Raw genomic sequence first — 20,078 nt, forward strand, 5'->3', positions numbered from 1 at the left:
TAGGTACAAATGGGGGGCGTTCAAGTTCATTTGCAGAGACAACATGGTGAAACAAGCAAAGGATGAGGTAGGAATAAGAGGCATGCGCTTGCGTAAAAGTAGGTGGTAGAAGCGTGGAGGGAGGGAGGGCTCTTAACGATGGCATGAACTGATGGTTAGACCAGAGAGGAGCAGAACAGGGCTGCTGCCCGCGGTAGACTCACCTACCGGCAACAGGCAAGCCTTTTACTAATCGACACAGTCTATCGCAAAGAGACGCGACGATGAAAGGAGCGTATCGAAGAGCCAGGGACCCGACCCTCTTCATAGACGATACAGAAAAAAGAACGGCGGCATTTTCTTTTCGGTCGGTCACGTTTTTAACCCTGGGTGTTCTGGGTGCAAGTTCGCGCAATATTGGTGCAGTGCGAATTCATCAAATTACTTCTGGTGGAGATTGAACGATGCTGTTCATCTTTAGATCACATAATCCGCGCAAGACATTCGGATTTTATTTAATATTCTTCCAAAGTTAAAAGAAAAGGGGCGGTCGTTTCGTTAAGCAGTTAATGGCCTAATTAAGAACGGAAAGTTGGTTTTCTTGATTACAAAACTTAATTCGGACGCGAATGAGGTAATACTAAAAGTAGGTCTTTGTCTAATTTTAGTTGCAAGAAAATTTTGGTGGGAGACATGTGGGCCTAGCCGACCATGGACCCTGTCTCGACGGGCTTTTACGTGGGCCATTGCAGTAGAATATGGATCGCGTGATCCGGCCCATCATCAATAGAAGCCCATCACCGCCCACCGGGCCGATTCTCCACGGGCTTGACATATAAATTCGAATCCAAACCTGCTCCACGCGCGTTCCCTCCACCTCCATTAAACCCTGCACCGTCCTCCGTCGGCGGCGAAGCGAAGCGCAGCGCCGAATCGTAACCTGTAAGGCCGCCCTCTCTCTCTCTCTCTCTCTCTTTGAGCTTTGTCGCCGTCTTTCTCAATTAGCCTCGAAGATTACTGGGTTTCGTCCTGATTTCGTGGGCGTAGAACGCTCTTTCGGTTCTGGGTGGTGTTAGGGTTCATTTATCCTGTTTCTGTTTAGATCATTAGATTTCAGTATCGTATCATGGTGCTGTCTCAGCGAAGTGCTGTGTATCTGCTGCTGTAGTTTGTGAGATGTGAGGAATTGGTGGGTATTGTTTGTGATGGTTTGTTGGGCTCTCTGGGTACTCGTCATGGCGACTGCTCACGTTTCTTTCCCTTGTTCAGAAATTTATGTTGCGAATTGACGTGGAAACACAATGAGGTTGGAAAAGTGCTGGTTCTGTTCCTCCACCGTGTACCCTGGCCACGGTATTCAGTTTGTGCGAAACGATGCTAAGGTATGTCTTGGCAGCTTGTACTTCGAAGTCTTCCTTTGGTGTGTCATGGAGAACTTCTCCACCTTTTGCTGGGTTACTGCAAATTCTGTAAATTTCTAGATGCATGCTGTTATCATCTGCCTTTGTTTTATTGCAAATGGCATTGTGTTTTTTCTTCTTTGGATGCATTCAATGGAACCGGTGTCGGTTTGTTGTTATTGGGCTTCTAGAGGGGTAGAACGCTGGGAATTTGGATGTAAGCCCTGATTGTCTATATCCGTGCAGATATTCCGGTTTTGTCGATCCAAATGCCATAAGAACTTTAAGATGAAGAGAAATCCTCGGAAGGTAAAATGGACCAAGGCCTATAGGCGATTACATGGAAAGGATATGACCCAGGTAAACAAAGTGATCTGATCTTTCTTTGTTATCTCATTTATCGATTACTTATTTTCATGGCCGTACATATGTCTTGTTACTTTGTTCGATGATAAAGTATGTAGAGTATTCTGATTAACTGAGTTTGACTCCCTCTGTGCCTTGTTCCTCTTTAAGGATTCAACTTTTGAATTTGAGAGGAAGCGAAATCGGCCAGAGAGGTATGATAGGAATCTGGCGGAGAACACACTAAAGGCCATTAAGAAGATAGACAAGGTTAGGGTCGATAGGGAGGTCAGGCACCACACGCTCAGGTATTAGCTCTTTCCTTTTAAACTTTTTCTAGATGCAGAGAAGTTCTTGCTTCTTTTTTCGGTTCCGCCATGTGACAACAAAGTAATTTGTGTCCCGGTTAAATGGCAGAATGAAGGGCAAGACAGCAAAGGAGCAGAGGGAGGCAGCGAAGGAGTTGGAGCAAGGAATCCACCTGGTCAAAGCTCCATCAGTACTTCAAGAGGAGCCATCTCTCACTTTGCCCAAGGTCAAGGTCAAGGTTTCTCATCAAGAATCTCAGGAAAACCGAGCTATGGAAGAATGATTTTGTTGTCGAAACCAGTCCCATATACATTTGTTACATCATTAGAATTGAGGTCATGTCAATTTTCCTGTGTCCCGTTACTTGTAAGGGTGTCGTAAACTTATCTGGTTTAGAGTTTTTAAACTCCAACCTCTCTCTTTCTCTCTCTCTCTGTGATGTTTAATGGTGGTGACTTAAGACCAGTGCGGGTTGCTGGTTATTTTTCTTTTTCAGTCAGATGTTAACAAGACCTCCAGTCGAGAGGTATGTAGCATTTTTGGATTGGATGTTCATAAGTTGAAAGTTTTGGAGCCTTCATGAATGCTAAAAGTCTATCCTTGTTTTCAATTGTTCAGTTGCATTTGTTCTCTCTTCTGCTGTCTAGGGAAATATATAAGGCGGTACATATATTACCATCAGGAGGGTAAAATTACTTATTTGTTCCTCTTGTGGCGAGTTGAAGTTTATTCAAGTAAAATTTATAATGCTGTAGATCTTTTGGCTGTATCTGCGACTTTGCTGGAATTAATTGTCGAATTAAAGCCGACGATGCTTTATATACCTTTTTCTCCTTATCTCGGAGACGAAGGAGGTATGCAGGAAGGACTCAGTTTCGGAACTCCAGTTCGTGGAGTGTCCTGTATTATAACGAGACAAGCTAAACCTCTTCACAATTGGTGATGGATGAACTGACTGGTTAACGAAACTGATTCATGGTCATTGGGAAGGAAGGAAGATGCTCACAAGGATATATCTATGGGGGTTGATTATCAGAGCCCCAAGGGCGGACGTTGGTTGCCGGAGGATTCTCTACGGTTGAACAGTATCACTCGGGTTTTAATTTGTCTGGCAGTTCACTTGACACTTTCTGTCGACTCATGGGGTGCTCTGGTCATAACTTAGAAAACCTGAAGTCGCAAAGGTTGAGATATTTGCGGAGCTGCTTTAGTGGTGTTCAGCAGTCTGGAATTCTTTGAGATAGTTTATCTTCGCTGATCTCACCATGGCGCGTTAAGGCAATTCTTTAATCCAAGAATTATGGCGAACGGAGGCCTTCTGTGAGTGTATGGTGCAAGAGACTGCTCAATTGTTGAAGTTGTGTATTAAATATCGATCCCTCTGGGAATTGGGATTCCCATATACCTGTTTAGATCATCATCCATTCATGAGATCTGCAACTGCAAGAAGCTTTTAGGCCAATAAAAAAAAAAAACTGCAAGAACCCAAAATCTGTAAAATCGTATATGAAGGATGAAACTCGAATTAGCTCTACATGATTCCATCGCAGTAGCAAACTATTGAGGTGGGAAAGAACGCAAGACTCTTCAGACGGTGGGACAACGTGTTTTCCCTTTCAAATTTCCTAATTGAATGGCGTACTCGTTTTGCTGGTGGACCAGATTGGCAATACAAAATTGATCTTGACAGCAAGTAAACTTGTCATGGAGGGAAATCGTACTGCCTTAGCTTTTTGCTTGTGTCTCATCTCATGGAGTGTTGTCTTTCGCTGAAAGCTGGATTCCTTGTTCGAACAGGGGTTTCTTGTTCTGCTTATGTAAAGGGATCGCTCCGCCGAAACCCTTGTTATGTGGATTGAGGTTAACAAATTTACAGCCTGACAGAGCAGAATTGCCTCCAGTTTTTTCCACTCTCGAGTTTTCTAATGAATTTTAGTTGGTGAGCTTCATGTGCAAAATGAAAGTGGAATTCTTAATTTGGTTGAATAATTTCGTCGTCACGCGCATGACAGTGCCTGTTACAATGTTCATTTTGCCCTCCTCTTTTAAAGGGTTCTCTGTGTCTTTCATTTTAGGACTTAATTTCAGCAATCTTGCTGAAAACCAGAATTGCCCAGAATAGATCATCTGCTACTAATCTTTGGAGTATGAGACAAACATTCTTGATGTGCAAATTCTTCCTTGTCCATGGTAATGTTATTTCTTGTAAGCATGAGTAATGCTGTGTGTGCGCGCAAAGTTTTTATATGCTTAGCACGACAGCATTATTTTGTCGATGATTAGAAGTTTCAAGGAAGTCGTCTAAAGATGGGCAAGGCAACACCTCTAATGATGTAACGAACTGATGCAAGTAAGATCTGGAGAATTTATTGCGTCGCTTTCACAAATCAATTTCTGTCTTCTGTTAACAGGGAAATAAAAGGGACAGTTAACAATTTGCAAGAAGCAGCCAGGCAAGAAACTTTCATGGCTTTTGGGGATTCATATAATATCTTTGACTTGCAAGGTTCGATAATGATCGTGCAAAGACCCAGGATTAGTTTAATCCTCTCTGTTAAACGAGAGGTTAGCGTGGGGAAACAGAGTTGCACATGCCTCTGGCTGATGAGATGTCAATTTTTCATTTTCTTAATGGATTCAGCACCTCAAGAAATAATTAATGAAGCCAAATGGGTGTTGCAGGACGAAGACAGGACAGTGAAACGAGGAGAGAATTGGAAGCAACTGGGTTTTTTTTTATTTCCGCTTCTATTTTTCTCGGGGTAGTTTAGTTGGCTGTGTCTTGCATGCCTGATATTAATAAATAGTAGTACCGTGCTTGTGTAAAATTGTTGCATACGACCGTTCAAAGTAGCAAGCAACTTTGCGTCTATGTCTTGCCTATACAACGCTAAACTCGACTTTGATTTCAGGGAATTGTTTGCTAGAGCATTGCAATCTTGTAGGTCATTGAATAGTTTTTAGGTTATGTAGTAATCCAAAGTAGGTTTTCCCACCTTGAATTACTTGCCGGTCCTCTTCTGTCCTTTTGGAGTTTCTTGGTCTTTGTAGCTAACATATTTTTTTTTTCCTTTTGAGACTCTTAATAAATTACAGAAATCAATTAGCAGCTGAATCCATCTATGTTTCGATTTGTGTACTAGACGACAACCCTTCACCACCCTTTTGTTCACGAGCTCTGAGCGTGCGAAATGAGATCAGCAAGATAATAAACATTTGGCAATCCAGAGGAAAAGGCACATGGAGTTCACTTCAATTGTGTTTTGTTAATTGTGGTTTTGAGTCGTTCCAACCTCTCCTCTTCTTCAGAATCTTTTGGTAAGTCTTGCAGCTTCTGATCGTGGCTCCCAAAACAGTTGGCTGAGACCGTTTACCGGAATTTTTCCGGATATTATTCTCACTTTCCAAGTTGCAGCATTAATGACATAATATATTCCTTATTCTACATAGAGAGTTGCACCATCCATGACATGATTCGCATTCTTTTATGAAGCATGAACAGTAGTAGTTAAGCGACCTCATCATTAAGTTAGCTCTTATGTATGAGCTGGTCTTCTTCCTCCATATTCTTACTTACCCCCTCAGCGAATTTCTTTAATTTGGTGTATGTGGGTCGTTTTTGAGATTCTTATGGACACGTTCACGTAGTTCCACGACGTTTCCTTAAGAAAATACATATAAAAGAGAGATAAAAAGAATGAAAGATGCTTCATGGGTCAGTTTGGGTCGGGAAGAAGCTCTTGTATTATATAAGAGCACATAAAGAGAAGATTTTCTTAGTCAGTGGGGTTTCATTTTCTTGATCATTTGTTGCTCTCACGTTTTATGGTATGAGAAAGGGCATTTGGCTGCAGTACTTTTTATCATTTACCCAGAAAAAGAAAAGGAAAAATAAAGATGCTGAGGATAAAGAAATGAAAGATTTGGAGTCCATATTCTCAAGATGAAGACTCCAACAAGAATAAAGCCATATCTTGAACCTTTAGAAGGATCTTGAACCTTTAGAATGAGTTCAAAATTTCAGCGATGCGTATATCATACATCAGTCATTTGATATCGTCAGGTCATGACTTATAATGTCATAGTATCTTAAAGATTGGAGCTCTTGATGATTTCTATGATGTTCTGCAACATGTAGCTCTGCATTGTGTCTGCTTCATTGATTTTACTAGGAAATGCATTTCAAAATATCATGCTCTTACTTTTTTCCTTTTTCTTTCCCCCTTTGCCTTTTAAGATAGTTGGTGCTCTGCTCTGTTTTTAAGGTACCCTTATGAGCTTCAGTTCCACTGCACTTGTAATACCATGTAATTCTGGTCTCTATTGCTCATAAATTTGAAGGAAGTACCATCTGCTACAGAATCTAGACAAGATGGTGTAATTGACTGGTACAACTTTCAAGAACAGTTCATGTAATCGATTTTGGGTGGAATTTTTTCTGGTGGGACATAAAGATCAAATGGCTCAATCCACTAGATGCTTTCCCACTTTTTTCATTGAGCAGATTCAGTCTCTTTCTGATTCTGGACTATGTACTTGGTCATAATGCGGAACGTGCCCAAAGACCAGAACTTCTGGGGTCCCACAACCTTAAAAGCATGCCTCCCAACCTTCACTCATTTTGTGCCAAAAGAAGAGTAACATTGGGCTCCTCTGTAATCTTCTTTAGTCACAGATTCTCCATCACCTCTCCATTTCTTCATTCAAAGTTGGAACCTTTCTAAACGATGCTTCCTCATTTACATTTCTTGGCCAGTGATCAACATTTAATGAAAAGCTCACCCTTAAGTCCACTTGTTCAACAACCAGCCCTTGCTTTTCAAATCCATATGACTTTTGTTGTTTTGCTTCATTGCAAATTTAATGTCGCTCAGACATATCTAATCATCGTCTGATGCAAATTGTGGAAAAGTCGCCTTCTCGAACAGCTTCAGTTTGGCTGGTCAACGGAGGCCCAAGCTTATTCACTGTCAAGAAAAGGGTAATGTGAGAAATGTGGGATCATTAACCAAATAGGAGTTCATGGAGTTTGCCCTGGTTTAAATGTTCCTCTCCCCAACTGAAACCTTCATGATTTTTTGTGCAAGGGGTTGAGCTGCACCAATTAAAATAGTCACACTATTTTCTCATCCTATTTTTAATTTCTAACTCTTAACAATGTGGATCAAAAGAAAAAGGGTACAAAAGCAGAAGATAAAGAGAAATTTCTGCCTCTCAAACTTTATGGCTTGCTTTTAATCATAAGGTGTGTTGGAAAGTAGGGTCGGTGGGTATGCAGACAATTTATTTTGTGGGGTCAACAGACTTCACTGTAGTCATCCCATTGCCCATCTCATCTTTTTTTTTTTTTTTTTTTTTGGTAACCCGGGAGCCCCCCGCTCGGCCGACAACCGGGGAGGTAAACCCGGGGTGACGCTAGCGCAGGACCCACCACCACGACGTCACGCTTAAGAATCCCTAACGCCAGCGCTGGGAGAAAAACTCCCAAGAAAGAGAAAAACTTCTAGACATCAAAATTATCCAAACAGGCACTCAACAACCACAATCATATCACACCTCTCTGTCTGATTCTCACACAAGAATGATTCCTCTCTTCATCTTGCTGCAAATTGCAGACTCGTAACTTAACTAACACAGGCTCTCAGACGAGCAGAGGAATAATCAACATATTGAAAGAAAAAATTGTCCTCGACCTTTCTCCCGTAATCAATACTAACATACTCAAGGCAAGAAATTAAATATCACCATTAGCATATGATTCATGACGCTGGACTTCAGACCAGGTCGAAACTTCTTTTGTTTTTTTTTTTGGTCGTCTCTTAACTATTATATAAGTTGTTGATATCTCAGATGATCTGGCAGGAAAGAGTAAAGAAAGAGGCTTGATGTTTTCTCATTCCTGTTAAGCCTTCTATTCTATTCTTTAAGTCAAATAGGAAAGATATAAGCAGAGAGAGGGAGAGAGAGAGATTCCTATTAAATACATAGTGGCCCTGTCAGAAACCTGAATTTCTGGCCTTCCTTCTTGCTTATCTTCAGACTCCCATCTATATTTCTGTCTTTTGAAAAATTAAAGAGAGAGCCCAGACAGATCAAAATCGCCTACCTTGTCCAGCCTTCAATCTCTCTCTGTCTCTCTCTGGGTCCAAAACAACAAGTGATTGAGGAAGAACCTATTTTGCAGTTTCCATTTTGTCCTGACCCTGTTTCTCACTTTCGTTTCTCCTGAGATGAGAGATATAGTTTCTTGCTTCAGTGAGAATGCAGTAGGAGTTTCTCCATCTACTTGCTCCAGCTATTCCAACAATGCCTGCATCTCCCCAACTCTGATCCCTTCAGTCAGAAATGCAGTCATTTGTCTATACAAAACCACCATCTCATCACAAAAACACCTCCTCATCACAGTCACTTGGAGCAGAAGTCATATGGGTCAAGGCCTGACCGTAAACATTGGCGATGACCCATCCGCATCATTCAAGCTGCTCAACACCAATTCTCGGTTCCTCCGGAAAAAGAAGGGCACCAAAGTGATTGAATCCGCAAATTCGCACATCGAAGTCTTCTGGGATCTCTCTAATGCCAAGTATGATAGCGGACCAGAACCAGCCGAAGAGTTCTATGTGCTTGTCATGATTGACTCAGAATTAGGCCTTTTCCTCGGCGACATGGCTAAAGAAGCCGTGGCGAAGAAGTTCAAGACCGGTAACGTGGCTGCTAAATTCTCTCTCGTTTCGAGGAGAGAGCACTGTTCTGGCAATACCCTTTACAGCACAAAGGCTCAGTTTAGCGATACTGGGATTGTGCACGACATTTTAATCCGCTGCAGCAGCGAAAACGAAGGGTTTAAGCATCCGGTGTTGAGCGTTTACATCGATAAGAAGATGGTGATGAGAGTGAAGAGGTTGCAGTGGAATTTCAGGGGAAACCAGACGATTTTCACTGATGGTTTGCTGGTGGATTTGATGTGGGATGTGCATGACTGGTTCTTCAATCCGGCGTCGGGTTATGCGGTGTTCATGTTTAGGACAAGGAGTGGATTTGATAGCAGATTGTGGTTGGAGGAGAAGATGGACCAGAAAGATCAAGATAGGATTGAATTCTCCTTGTTGATTTATGCAAGTAAGAGTCCCTGAAAGACTGAATTTTAGCTGAAAACATACACTGGTTTTCATTTGGCTCTTCTCTATACTGATGTCTATAGATTTTTACATCTGGTTTTCTTTGTTTCTTGAAAATATTAGTACTTCGGATTCTTTTTGTCATACAAAGCTGGAAATGACTTGGGTAAGAGGGTTGACATTTTTCAGAGTTGTGGAAAATTAAGTAAATTGCCAGTGAAATGATTCAAAGGTTATCCACATCTCTCTTATCATGCCCTGCAAAATATAGGAATCTGATTGAGCTTGTCTAATAGTGTCAAATGTGAAGTAGTGCGATTGCATCAAAATTCAGAAGCACTAAAAAGGCAAAGCCAAGCGAAAAAATGCCAAAAATCTTTGACTATTCTTGTAAGATCTCAGTCCATATTTACCGAAAAGGCGTGGGCTTTTAGAAAGATTATAGATCTTCACCTCACTTGGTCATTCTCTCAGCTTGACCCTCCAAATTAGAATCTTTAGATGTTATTTGAAGCACTTACTCTTCCTGGGTTGGTTGACTTCTCGTGGAAGGAGACTTTCAGAAGATCATAAACTGCGCAGACTGTATGCAAAATTGAATTTCTTCACTTGGTAGAAGAAGAGATTCAAATTCAAAGTCTTCCCCTTCCATTCAGTTCATACATTCTTCACATCTCTCTACTTCTGTTTACCTATCTTTAGAACCCTCTTCATAATGCTTCGGTTACTTCGCCTGCAGCAGTTCGGGCTCTCGCCCGGACCGTGAATGAGCAGAAGTTGGACTGATCTGGAAACTGGACTCTCGAATGGAAAATTACCTGAGATTAGCACTTTCTTTTGGATTTTAAAGGATTCCTGAATAGCTGAGCTACCGACTAAAATCATGTAACGATTTAACCATACGCACATGTGCACGAATACAAGCACTAAATGGGCATAGGCTGTGTCTTGTTCAAGACTGTCTTAGCAACATCAAATTCGTTTACTTGAATGCCTAAAGTCAACGGATTGTAGAAGCTCCCTTTGCTATTTGTTGCTGGCTATCAAGCATTTGAGCTAGAATATTTCCTCAAGAGCTCTAGGCGTTGGGCTACTGATACATTACTGGGCTCAAGTACCATGTCATATTAAGTGATGCACCTGCAACTCAAACCTGGCGCATTTAACATTGCTCGAAAAGGATATTGAAAAGACATGAGCGGTAGGGCCTTCCGGGTAGGCCAGTAAAATTACCGAGGTCACCATGTAGCCCCAACTTTGTGGAAGTCTTGTCACTTTGAGAGCTGGGGAACCATACGGCAAGGGTAATACCTAAATGATCTTTTGAAGCAGGAACTGGTCAATCACAAGTAGAAAACTCATCAGACTCTAGCCATCATCATCGCCTCGACGGAAAGCGTAATCTAATCGACTAAAATTGATAATCAAGAGTTCAATTGTGAACACTAGTGTGTGACATAACTAAGTTGAGAATTGGTTAAGTGGTTAAGGGTTTGGAAAATTATTGCTAAAAGACTAACGCAGGCCACGGATTCGAGTCCAGTTGCGACCTTTGATTCGTGGCACGTTTGCATTCCTCAGTAACCCCATTCGCAGCGGTGTTTATGGCTTCCCTTTATCTATGTGTGGTATTGAATAGGACACGATGCTCTTCGCTAACTAGCGCTTTGCATTTCGACCAAACCAAGGAAGTGAATGCCTTTGAATTTTTCCTTTTATTCTTATTCGCACGAGTACCAGCAGTTACTACCCATCTTGAGCTTTTGGCATCACCAACGACCAAAAGTCAAGGCACGGGCTTCCCGATTCGATATCCACTCACGTGGCCAATTTTGTTTGAGACTAGAGGGACATGAAAGTTTGGTAGCCAAATATTGTTAGAGATATATTTATAAGATTATGTATATTTCCCTTGATTGATCCTAATTAGTCGTAATTGATATTCCGCTACTTTAGATAGTCATCATATAAAGCCTTTCAATAGGGCTCATGTACTCTTCATTTAATTACATTTCTCCCTTTTTTCATCACAATTATCAACTTGGTATTAAAGTAGGAGATCTCGAGTTCAAATCTTTTTAGGCCATTTATTTGCCTCCCCATTATATATTTCTATGCTCAGTACAAAGCTTGAGGAAGAGTGTTAAAATATTTAAATACTAAATCACGTCTTTATCTAACAACTTAAACTTGGGATAATGATATCATAAGTACTATATTTTTGTATCACGCTCACTTAATGGCTACAGTTTTTTTTTTATTACTTAAGTACTACATCGAAGAAAAATCATTTACTAGAGTGCTTATTTCGACCATTGATCAATGCCAAATTTGATGCCAAAGATAGGACCTCTTTTTCAAATCCCACACTTGGTCTATAGTTGGTCGGCAGTCTTATATATCTCACTATTGTTTTTTGGTCGGCCAGGTGTATTCTTGGACTTTAGAGCTCCTCTTCTTGGCGGGCCTCTATTGGGCCCACTTGGGGAGACCCCATAAACCCATAAATGCTACTGTTCGGAGGAGGGGAGTTTTGAACTCCCCACCCGATGGCCAATGGGGCAAGCCCTCAGTGGTTTATCTCACTATTACTTGACCTAACATTGTCTATGCTCTTCACATTGTTAATCAATACATTGCCGCACCATGTACAACTCATTTTGTTGCAGTCCTTCGAATTCTTTATTACACCACCTGAGCGTTATTTTTTATCCAAATTCAAGCTGATCACTTTTAAATCACTTTGACTTTGAGGGGGATGTCAGACATATATTTAGGAGATGCTATATATTTTTTTTAATTGGTCATGATTGATTGTAATTGATATTTCAGAGAGTTGCGTTGACTTTGGCAAAGGATCAAGGAACGAAGTTTATAAACGGTCTTTGCACAACGAGGGTTTCGAAGTCTTTTCAACTTAACAAGGTAGACTAAAATTGATACGGTAAAAAATAGATTTAAACACTTCAAATTCACACTTTGCTTCGCTGATAATGAAATTCTACATAAGATTCGATAGTCGACATTGATCCACAGCTTCCTGGGTAAACTGTGAATAGGACATAATGCCTAACAAAGGTGGTTGTGGACCTTGTGGTCATGGGTTCGAGTCTAAATATAACGACCTCGCAAAAAGCAACGGTGGTAATTACCCGGTTGCGGTGAGACGAATAGTTAGGGATAAGTACAGCGCAAGTGCCATAACTTTTGTACGGAGGACACTTAAGTGCCATAACTTTTTTTTGGCTCACTTGAGTGCCATAACTTTCAAAAAAATGATCACTTAAGTGCCACTTACGAGCTGGTCGTGAGGGCCCGAAACCGCGGCTTTTCCGGCCGAACGGTGACCTTCCCGATGAGGCGAGCACCACCAGCTTGAAGAGGGGGTGTCGGTGAATCATTACATGGCTTCGGTTCGTCTCGAAATTTCCGTTTTAGCCTCCGTTGACGAAGGTAAAAATGCTTCGTAGTCACGCAATTTATCAAGCCGATTTGTGTGACTACGAAACATTTTTACCTTCGTCAACGGAGGCTAAAACGAAAATTTCGACACGAACAGAGGCCATGGAATGATTCACCGACACCCCCTCTTCAAGCTGGTGGTGCTCGCCTCGCCGGGAAGGTCACCGTTCGATCGGAAAAGCCGCGGTTTTGGGCCCTCACGATTAGCTTGTCAGAGGGGTTGGTTGTGAGGGCCCGAAACCTCGGCTTTTCCAGCCAAACGGTGACCTTCCCGGCGAGGCGAGCACCACCAGATTGAAGAGGGGGTGTCGATGAATCATTCTATGACCTCCGTTCGTCTCGAAATTTCCGTTTTAGACTCCGTTGACGAAGGTAAAAATGCTTCGTAGTCACACAAATCGGCTCGATAAATGTGTAACTACGAAGCATTTTTACCTTCGTCAACGGAGGCTAAAACGGAAATTTCAAGACGAACGGAAGCCATGGAATGATTCACCGACACCTCCTCTTCAAGCTGGTAGTGCTCGCCTCACCGGGAAGGTCATTGTTCGGCCGGAAAAGCCGCGGTTTCGGGCCTTCACGACCAGCTCGTAAGTGGCACTTAAGTGATCATTTTTTTGAAAGTTATTGCACTTAAATGTCCTCCGTACAAAAGTTATGGCACTTGCGTTGTACTTATCCCCGAATAGTTATGACCTGAAGAAATTAATTGGAGCGTTCGAAAAGTCAAAATACCCGGCGCACGCTCGCACTGGAGGGGGAAGATTTGCTACTTCACGAATTCGAGTTGAATTCCAGACTCGACCCTAAATTGGGCCCGACCCAATTGCTCTCACGAGAATTATGATAATGAACTACCTAATCATAGATCAAGACCCGGATTAAGCCTAATGAATCTCAAACCCCAATTTCGAGCACTAGTCCGCTCGAGCCTACAGATGAACATCATGATCTTGATAGCAGCATATATATAATGACGTCATTATCAGAAATGCCACTATATCTGATTTATTATTATTTTTGGCCAAAATTCATTTGCCTTTTTTTGGGTAATTCCTACCCCTAAAAAGCCTCGCTCCTCCTTGACCACCCCTTCGCGTTGCTCCCGTTGCACCATTTCAGCTCGTCCTCTGCATGCCCTCGTTCCGTTCCTCCCTTTTCGCGCCGAGAAAGACACTATATCAACCCCCGCCCCGTTATCTCGTCCTTCCGACCGCTCCTTCCGCCCTTCTCCGACCAAAAGCCGGCGATCATGTCTTGCTACAAGGGAAAATATCACGGTAAATTGCAAAGTCTGCGTTGACATGTCGTGTAATTAGAGTTCTTGATCTAATTCCGTTCGCGCTTCGCAGACGAGCTCATCGCCAATGCCGCCTACATCGGCACTCCGGGCAAGGGGATCCTCGCCGCCGACGAGTCCACCGGCACCATCGGCAAGCGGTTCGCGGCCATCGATGTGGAGAACGTGGAGGCCAACCGCCGCACTTACCGCGAGCTCCTCTTCTGCACCCCCGGAGCCCTCCAGTACCTGAGCGGCACCATCCTCTTCGAGGAGACTCTCTTCCAGAAGACCGCCGACGGGAAGCCCTTCGTCGAAGTCCTCCAGGAGGGCGGCGTGCTCCCCGGCATCAAGGTCGACAAGGGCACCGTCGAGCTCGCCGGGACCGACGGTGAGACCACCACTCAGGGCCTCGACGGCCTCGCCCAGCGCTGCCAGCAGTACTACGCCGCCGGAGCTCGCTTTGCCAAGTGGCGCGCTGTCCTGAAGATCGGCGCCACCGAGCCAAGTCAGCTCGCGATCAACGAGAACGCCAATGGCCTGGCTCGCTACGCCATCATCTGCCAGGAGAACGGCCTGGTCCCGATCGTCGAGCCAGAGATCCTTGTTGACGGCGACCACGACATAGACCGCAGCGCCGACGTGACAGAGCGCGTGCTCGCGGCCTGCTACAAGGCGCTCAACGATCACCACGTGCTCCCGGAAGGTACGCTTCTGAAGCCGAACATGGTGACTCCGGGATCGGATTCCGCCAAGGTGCCACCAGAGGTGGTGGCGGAGTACACCGTGAGGGCTCTGCAGCGGACGGTGCCTCCTGCGGTCCCGGCGATCGTGTTCCTCTCCGGAGGGCAGAGCGAGGAGGAGGCGACGGTGCATCTTAATGCGATGAACAAAATTGAAGGTCATTCTTTTAAGCATAATTGACGAGCCCAAATGGAATTATGACCACCATCTTTAAGTTTGTGCTTAACTAATGGAGAATTTCTCTCTTTGGCATTCCATCGAACAGGTAAAAAGCCATGGACGCTTACGTTCTCCTATGGAAGAGCGCTTCAGCAGAGCACGCTGAAGGCGTGGGCGGGGAAGGAGGAGAACGTGGAGAAAGCGAGGGAGGCTTTTCTGGTGAGGTGCAAGGCCAACTCTGAGGCTACTTTGGGGACTTACAGCGGCGATGCCGGTTTGGCCGAAGGAGCTTCGGAGAGTCTCCATGTGAAGGATTACAAGTATTGAGTACCGAGTATGAGTGGTTTTATTGCTTCTTTTTGTTCGTTCTGTTCTTAATAGTCGCTGAGAGCATGGCACAAACACTGACTGTCGGGCAAGCAGACCATAATCAATTGTCCAATTTTTCCTTTCTGATGAATTGCATCTCACGGTGAGTTTCCATAGAACAGCCCCCTGTAAGAATTGGCGTTTCTATATAAAGATATATAAACCTGGGCATATTTTTGAAGGTCTGCTGTAACACCATGGGCATGGTGTCTGAGTGGCAAAAGTAGCGCCCATTCTCAGATACTAAATCAATTGATGAGATTAAGTTCTTGAGTTCTTTTCTACACTGATTTCACTGACCGAAAGACCTCCAACTTACAGATGCAAGTTACCACCATGAAACTTCGATTAAATGTACTTGGCATTGAGATTGTAACGAGATAGCTATTGGACCACGAGGAGAAGGTTTCCGACTTCCATTTGGGTTCCCTCTAGAAATGGAGGTATTTGCATTTTGCAACTGGACAATCACTTTATAACGATCTCTCATTATTTTGGATAAAGGCGTAGGCTGCTTCTTTTCTCCTGTTCATCTTCAGAAGAAAATTATGTTATGGCAGATAGGATCTTCAGAAAGGGATATTCAGGATCAAATGAGCGCTTTATTCACCTGATAGCTGATCTAGCCTCTATGCAAAAGAATTAAGTAAAACTGATTGAAAAGGAGAAATTAAGTCGCTCTTCCTATGAAGCTGCATTTCTTATGGCAGATAAAGCAACAGCCAAAGGTTGAGCATAAACACGCGCACAAACACGCCACTATAGATCAATGGAAAGTAGTGACTCTGCTGGGGGCAAGAAAAAGCATTAAGAATGAGCAGGACTCGCCTCTCGAAAGACTTGACAGCATCTATTCCCAAAACCAGCTTTTCCATTCCCTGCAGTTGTCTTCCACTGCTACACCATCTCTGAACTTGATTATCTCCAAGTGCTTGAATTCTCCCATGACCATTCAAATCGTTATTGCAATTTGTCTCTGAAGCACGAATTCATATGCCTATTTCAGGTATAACCAAATTAGCCTTCGACTCTCCTATTTGTCCACTGTCAGGGTTTACCATTTCAATACCCTTTGGTTGGCCATTTCTAGGCACAAGTTTCTCCATTTTCGGAAAGCATCTTGGCAACCTTCTTCTTCATTTCCCTTTCCATTTTCATGACATGTTAATGATTGTTGAATTGTAGATGTAGAAGCCACTCACTGAATCTGTTTAACCTTTGACCAAAAAAAAAATCCGTTTGACCTTGGTGGCATCTGCTGACTTAAAAAGTTGTTCGGCCGTCATCTATTGTTTAACGTATTGGAATGTAAGATTATAGAAATCCCAGTGAGCAATTTCTTGTTCAAGCGCAAGTCTCTATTAGCTATGATTTGACAAGCACGGGTCCGGTGGCTATTCTTTTGAAATTTGTCCAGGGGCCACCTTCTTTTCACCAATTAATTCATCACATGACAGATCTTCTCTTTACTAGCTTGTCTGTATAGAATGGTTATTTGAAACTTGAGCGCCTTTTTCCTTCTATACCTATTTGAATGCCAATTGTTGTGCTTTCTTCGTGTCCTTCCATGTAACGCGCTTTCAGCTGTACATAGATCTCACATCGTCGCTTATATATAGGAATCTTACTTAGAGGTACCCTCTTTTGAGTTATGTGAATTTGATATGTAGAACGATTCCTGTTCTGAGGCTGAATTATATAGTTTCACGGTGAACTGCGTAGAAGATATAGGCTCGAACTATTAATGCTTGGAGCTGGATATAGCCATTTGTGAAATATGTCAATATCAGATGAGAATCACTTAATATGGCTGTAGCTGAAGTGACTACATTTCAGGGCCTGTTAAGTTGTTAGGCAGAACCAAATTTTCAATGATTTAGAGATTAGTAATTTCAATGCACGTAATAAAAGCATGTCCATCTTTATGGGTCGAACACTGTTTAAGAACTACTTTTTTTCTTCTAAGTGAATACATAAGGGGGAGAACTCTACAACGATTGGGGAATCATTCAACATAACAGCATGGATGGTCGACGATGGACGGTTCTGTTCTTCGCACTTTCCTCTTTCAAGAAGAGAAGGTGCAGATTTTACCTTGGCTTTTGGCAATAGCTAAGCTTGCTCTATTCGGCCTGTTGATGAAATCACAGCCCACTTCAGATTGGCTATGTTGAATTTCGCTCTCTTATTCTTTTTTCTTGTGAATCGGAAACATTAGATTTGAAGGAGGCTTAGCATAGGACTGGAAAGACACGGTTGGAGAGCTGACAGTCTATCTTGGTTGATCACTGACAAAAAGATCATCGCATTTAGAGCCACAACTTTATCCTCACTGGCAAAAGTGGTCAAACATGAATCCGAACTTGCAACAAATATCATAATCACAACTGAGCTTCGATATTCTGCGCTGCAAATTGCTTCTTTAAATACAGTATTGCATTTTGTATAACAAACATCACTAATGACTTTTTTTTGGATTATGATATTGATAAACTGCATAGAAAGACTGAATCATGGTAAGCAGCAGAAGCATCACAGCTGCCACGGCCGACATGAAGGACCATGGAGTGCTGAAGTATGTGTGCTTGAACCCAGCCAATCGGACATGCCAATCATTCTGATAAAACTTATTCACTTCCACAAAGACCTTGGACAAATAGCTCCTGTGAATGTCAAACACCACATCTTTCCCAACATTATTGAAGAAACGGGCAACTTCCATGTCCGTCCCAAAATAATTCTCAACAATCTTGTGGTCGCCGAGGAACCCAGCATCAGCAGGCGTATTAATAAGACACCCCATAAAAGTAACATAGATTGTGATGTGCTTGGTGGAATGGCAATAGCACTGCTCAAAAGCAACAAAATTGAGGAACAAAGAGCTCCAGAAGTCGTCAATAGTCAAGACAGGAATCTCGAGGATGCCATTTCTGAATTTGATGTCCAAGATGCTGTGAGTCTTCCTTGGCCTGAACTTGACTCCGGCTTGATCGAGCTTCTTCGCAGATTTAATCAGGTGAAGGAATCTCGGCGACCTTACTTCCTCCTGGCAATCGGGGTCCTTGGGGATATAGCTCATGCGGAACAAGTCAAGCAAATGCTTTCCTTCTTTATCGTAGTACTTCTCCAACGCGGGGACCGGTCTTTGCACCATGTAGTTGAAGAACCCCAAGGCAAGCTTGGCCAAGGAGGGGCCACCATTTTCGGATCCAACAGACAGATCAAATAACTTCTGCAGAACAAAGTAAGGAATTTGGTTCTCGAGCCGGAGGAGATCCCTCATTAAGGACGGCAAAATCCAAGCCATAGTGACTAAAGGGTCGTTGGGATCGGCCGGGACTATCCTTCCGACTTTGCAGAACAGCTCGATAATGAAGCAACCATCGAGCACCATCATCCAGATAAGGTCCTGGCCATTGAATTCCAAGGTCTCCGAATAGCTCTCCCGGATCTTCTCCTCCATTGGAGCTACCGCCTCGAATAAGTCCTTGAGCACAACTCTCCTGCTCTCCGCCTGCAATAGGAGATCGCTCAGGAACTGCCTTTTGTGCTCCTGGATCATCTGGTACTGCGGCTTCCCATGGTGGAAGGGACCGATGGAGACGATATGAGGCCGGTAGGCCTTCTCATTGATCTCGGATAGGCTCTGAGGGACTCTGAAGATGCAACAAGAATCTCTTCCTGCTGAACTGTTTAAGAGCCTTGGCAATTCTTGCATTGTCCCTTCCAATTCCGATAAGAAACTCGGGTCGATATGGACGACATGATGCACGAAGCTTCCATTCTCTGTGCTGTGGTTGCTGCGGGAGTTTGAAGCTCTGGACATCTGAGCTTAATTGCCAAAAACTATCCTATTTTGGGTAGATTCAATCTTGGGGATGAGGAAGCTTTGGCTTTGGCCTCTCTTTTGTTCCTGCCCAGTAAAGAGTAGGCCATACTACCTGGAAATAACGGTAGAGAAAGACTAATCTTTGTATTTTTTTTTTTTTTGGCAGTCAATTAGGGAGACGAAGACTAAAGTTTCTGGACTCGTTGAAGAAAGCCATACACGGTACACGGTGAAGGAATGGGGCCAACATGTAAGGTGATTATGGCATTATTGGGTTCCTCGCAGCTTCGTTTTCACAGATCACAGCTCGGGCATTGAGCTCCACTTGCACGTAGACTTTGTTGTACCGGCTTTCTGAATTTCCCTTCCTTTTCCATTCAAATTCGCATGAAGTCGCCTAGCGCTTGATATGGGTCACCGTCGTTTCCAGCTCGTTTCGACGAACTTACGGCGGAAAATCGTTCGAACCCTACTTATTATATGCGAAGATTGGATGATTCAACGGTGAATTTTGATAATAGTAAACTTTGTCATTGAGGAAATCAGTGATCCTTGTAATATTCCGCGATGGAAATGCCAAGAAAGGAATCGAACTCGACCTGTATTATGGAAATGAGGTCCTCGTCGACTGTAAAAGTAAAAATATTGGAGTGCAAGTACTAGTAACTAAATATTCCAGAAATCACACTGCCCGTGGAGTTTGGAGGGATGTGCATTTAATATTTGCGCTATTTTATTTTTTTATTTTGATGGCCATTATCCGGCTTTTTCTACCGTTTCTTTGAATAAATCAACACGTCTCGTCAGTCCATGCACGTTTCGTCAGACGGTGCAATATATTGCCAATATATGAGCAAGGATTTCTAAGGAGTTTGCTGCTACAATGGGATCGGATCCTACCGGAAGCAATCACCATAAAATAGAGTCTTCGGGTTAATTAGGCAGTAGAGATAGAAATTCCTATATGTAGGGCAGGCTTTCAAGATAGAGAGAGATGCACTACACTATTTGGCCTTGATTTTGTCAGGAGAGGCATGAACGGAGTAAAGAAGAGTTGTACCGAAGACTTTCTATTTTGTTAGCAT

General features: G+C 43.1%; 4 protein-coding genes across 4 annotated transcripts; 3 read left to right on the plus strand and 1 right to left on the minus strand.

Annotated features, from left to right (window-relative positions):
- Positions 1–805: 805 nt before the first annotated feature.
- On the plus strand, positions 806–2,643 carry LOC115679299 (probable ribosome biogenesis protein RLP24). The gene is made up of 5 exons (XM_030602903.2): positions 806–921; positions 1,249–1,361; positions 1,626–1,739; positions 1,896–2,032; positions 2,142–2,643. The coding sequence occupies exons 2-5, from the start codon at positions 1,281–1,283 to the stop codon at positions 2,314–2,316; spliced, it is 507 nt and encodes a 168-aa protein (XP_030458763.1). The 5' UTR covers positions 806–921; positions 1,249–1,280; the 3' UTR covers positions 2,317–2,643.
- A 5,332-nt stretch (positions 2,644–7,975) lies between these two features.
- LOC115679056 (uncharacterized) lies at positions 7,976–9,253 on the plus strand. The gene has a single exon (XM_030602596.2). The coding sequence runs from the start codon at positions 8,264–8,266 to the stop codon at positions 9,164–9,166; it is 903 nt and encodes a 300-aa protein (XP_030458456.1). The 5' UTR covers positions 7,976–8,263; the 3' UTR covers positions 9,167–9,253.
- A 4,488-nt stretch (positions 9,254–13,741) lies between these two features.
- Positions 13,742–15,249, plus strand: LOC115679162 (fructose-bisphosphate aldolase 1, cytoplasmic-like). Its single transcript, XM_030602751.2, has 3 exons — positions 13,742–13,893; positions 13,966–14,793; positions 14,902–15,249. Exons 1-3 carry the CDS (start codon positions 13,866–13,868, stop codon positions 15,120–15,122), a joined length of 1,077 nt encoding a protein of 358 aa, XP_030458611.1. The 5' UTR covers positions 13,742–13,865; the 3' UTR covers positions 15,123–15,249.
- A 2,293-nt stretch (positions 15,250–17,542) lies between these two features.
- Positions 17,543–19,267, minus strand: LOC115679112 (UPF0481 protein At3g47200-like). The gene has a single exon (XM_030602676.2). The coding sequence runs from the start codon at positions 18,988–18,990 to the stop codon at positions 17,623–17,625; it is 1,368 nt and encodes a 455-aa protein (XP_030458536.1). The 5' UTR covers positions 18,991–19,267; the 3' UTR covers positions 17,543–17,622.
- Positions 19,268–20,078: the final 811 nt, after the last annotated feature.

This window comes from Syzygium oleosum, unplaced genomic scaffold, assembly GCF_021117445.2.
Source record: "Syzygium oleosum isolate NSW1041296 unplaced genomic scaffold, Sole_v2.1 Sole_v2.03, whole genome shotgun sequence".
NCBI classification, from domain to species: Eukaryota; Viridiplantae; Streptophyta; class Magnoliopsida; order Myrtales; family Myrtaceae; genus Syzygium; species Syzygium oleosum.

Bases quoted from the DNA above. Each gene is read 5' to 3' on its own strand.
- LOC115679162 (XM_030602751.2), top strand. From the start codon at position 13,866: ATGTCTTGCTACAAGGGAAAATATCACG. The intron at 13,894-13,965 runs GTAAATTGCAAA...CGCGCTTCGCAG, and splicing joins CTACAAGGGAAAATATCACG to ACGAGCTCATCGCCAATGCC. The intron at 14,794-14,901 runs GTCATTCTTTTA...TCCATCGAACAG, and splicing joins TGCGATGAACAAAATTGAAG to GTAAAAAGCCATGGACGCTT.
- LOC115679112 (XM_030602676.2), bottom strand. From the start codon at position 18,990: ATGTCCAGAGCTTCAAACTCCCGCAGCAACCACAGCACAGAGAATGGA.
- LOC115679056 (XM_030602596.2), top strand. From the start codon at position 8,264: ATGAGAGATATAGTTTCTTGCTTCAGTGAGAATGCAGTAGGAGTTTCT.
- LOC115679299 (XM_030602903.2), top strand. From the start codon at position 1,281: ATGAGGTTGGAAAAGTGCTGGTTCTGTTCCTCCACCGTGTACCCTGGC. The intron at 1,362-1,625 runs GTATGTCTTGGC...ATATCCGTGCAG, and splicing joins TTGTGCGAAACGATGCTAAG to ATATTCCGGTTTTGTCGATC. The intron at 2,033-2,141 runs GTATTAGCTCTT...GTTAAATGGCAG, and splicing joins GTCAGGCACCACACGCTCAG to AATGAAGGGCAAGACAGCAA.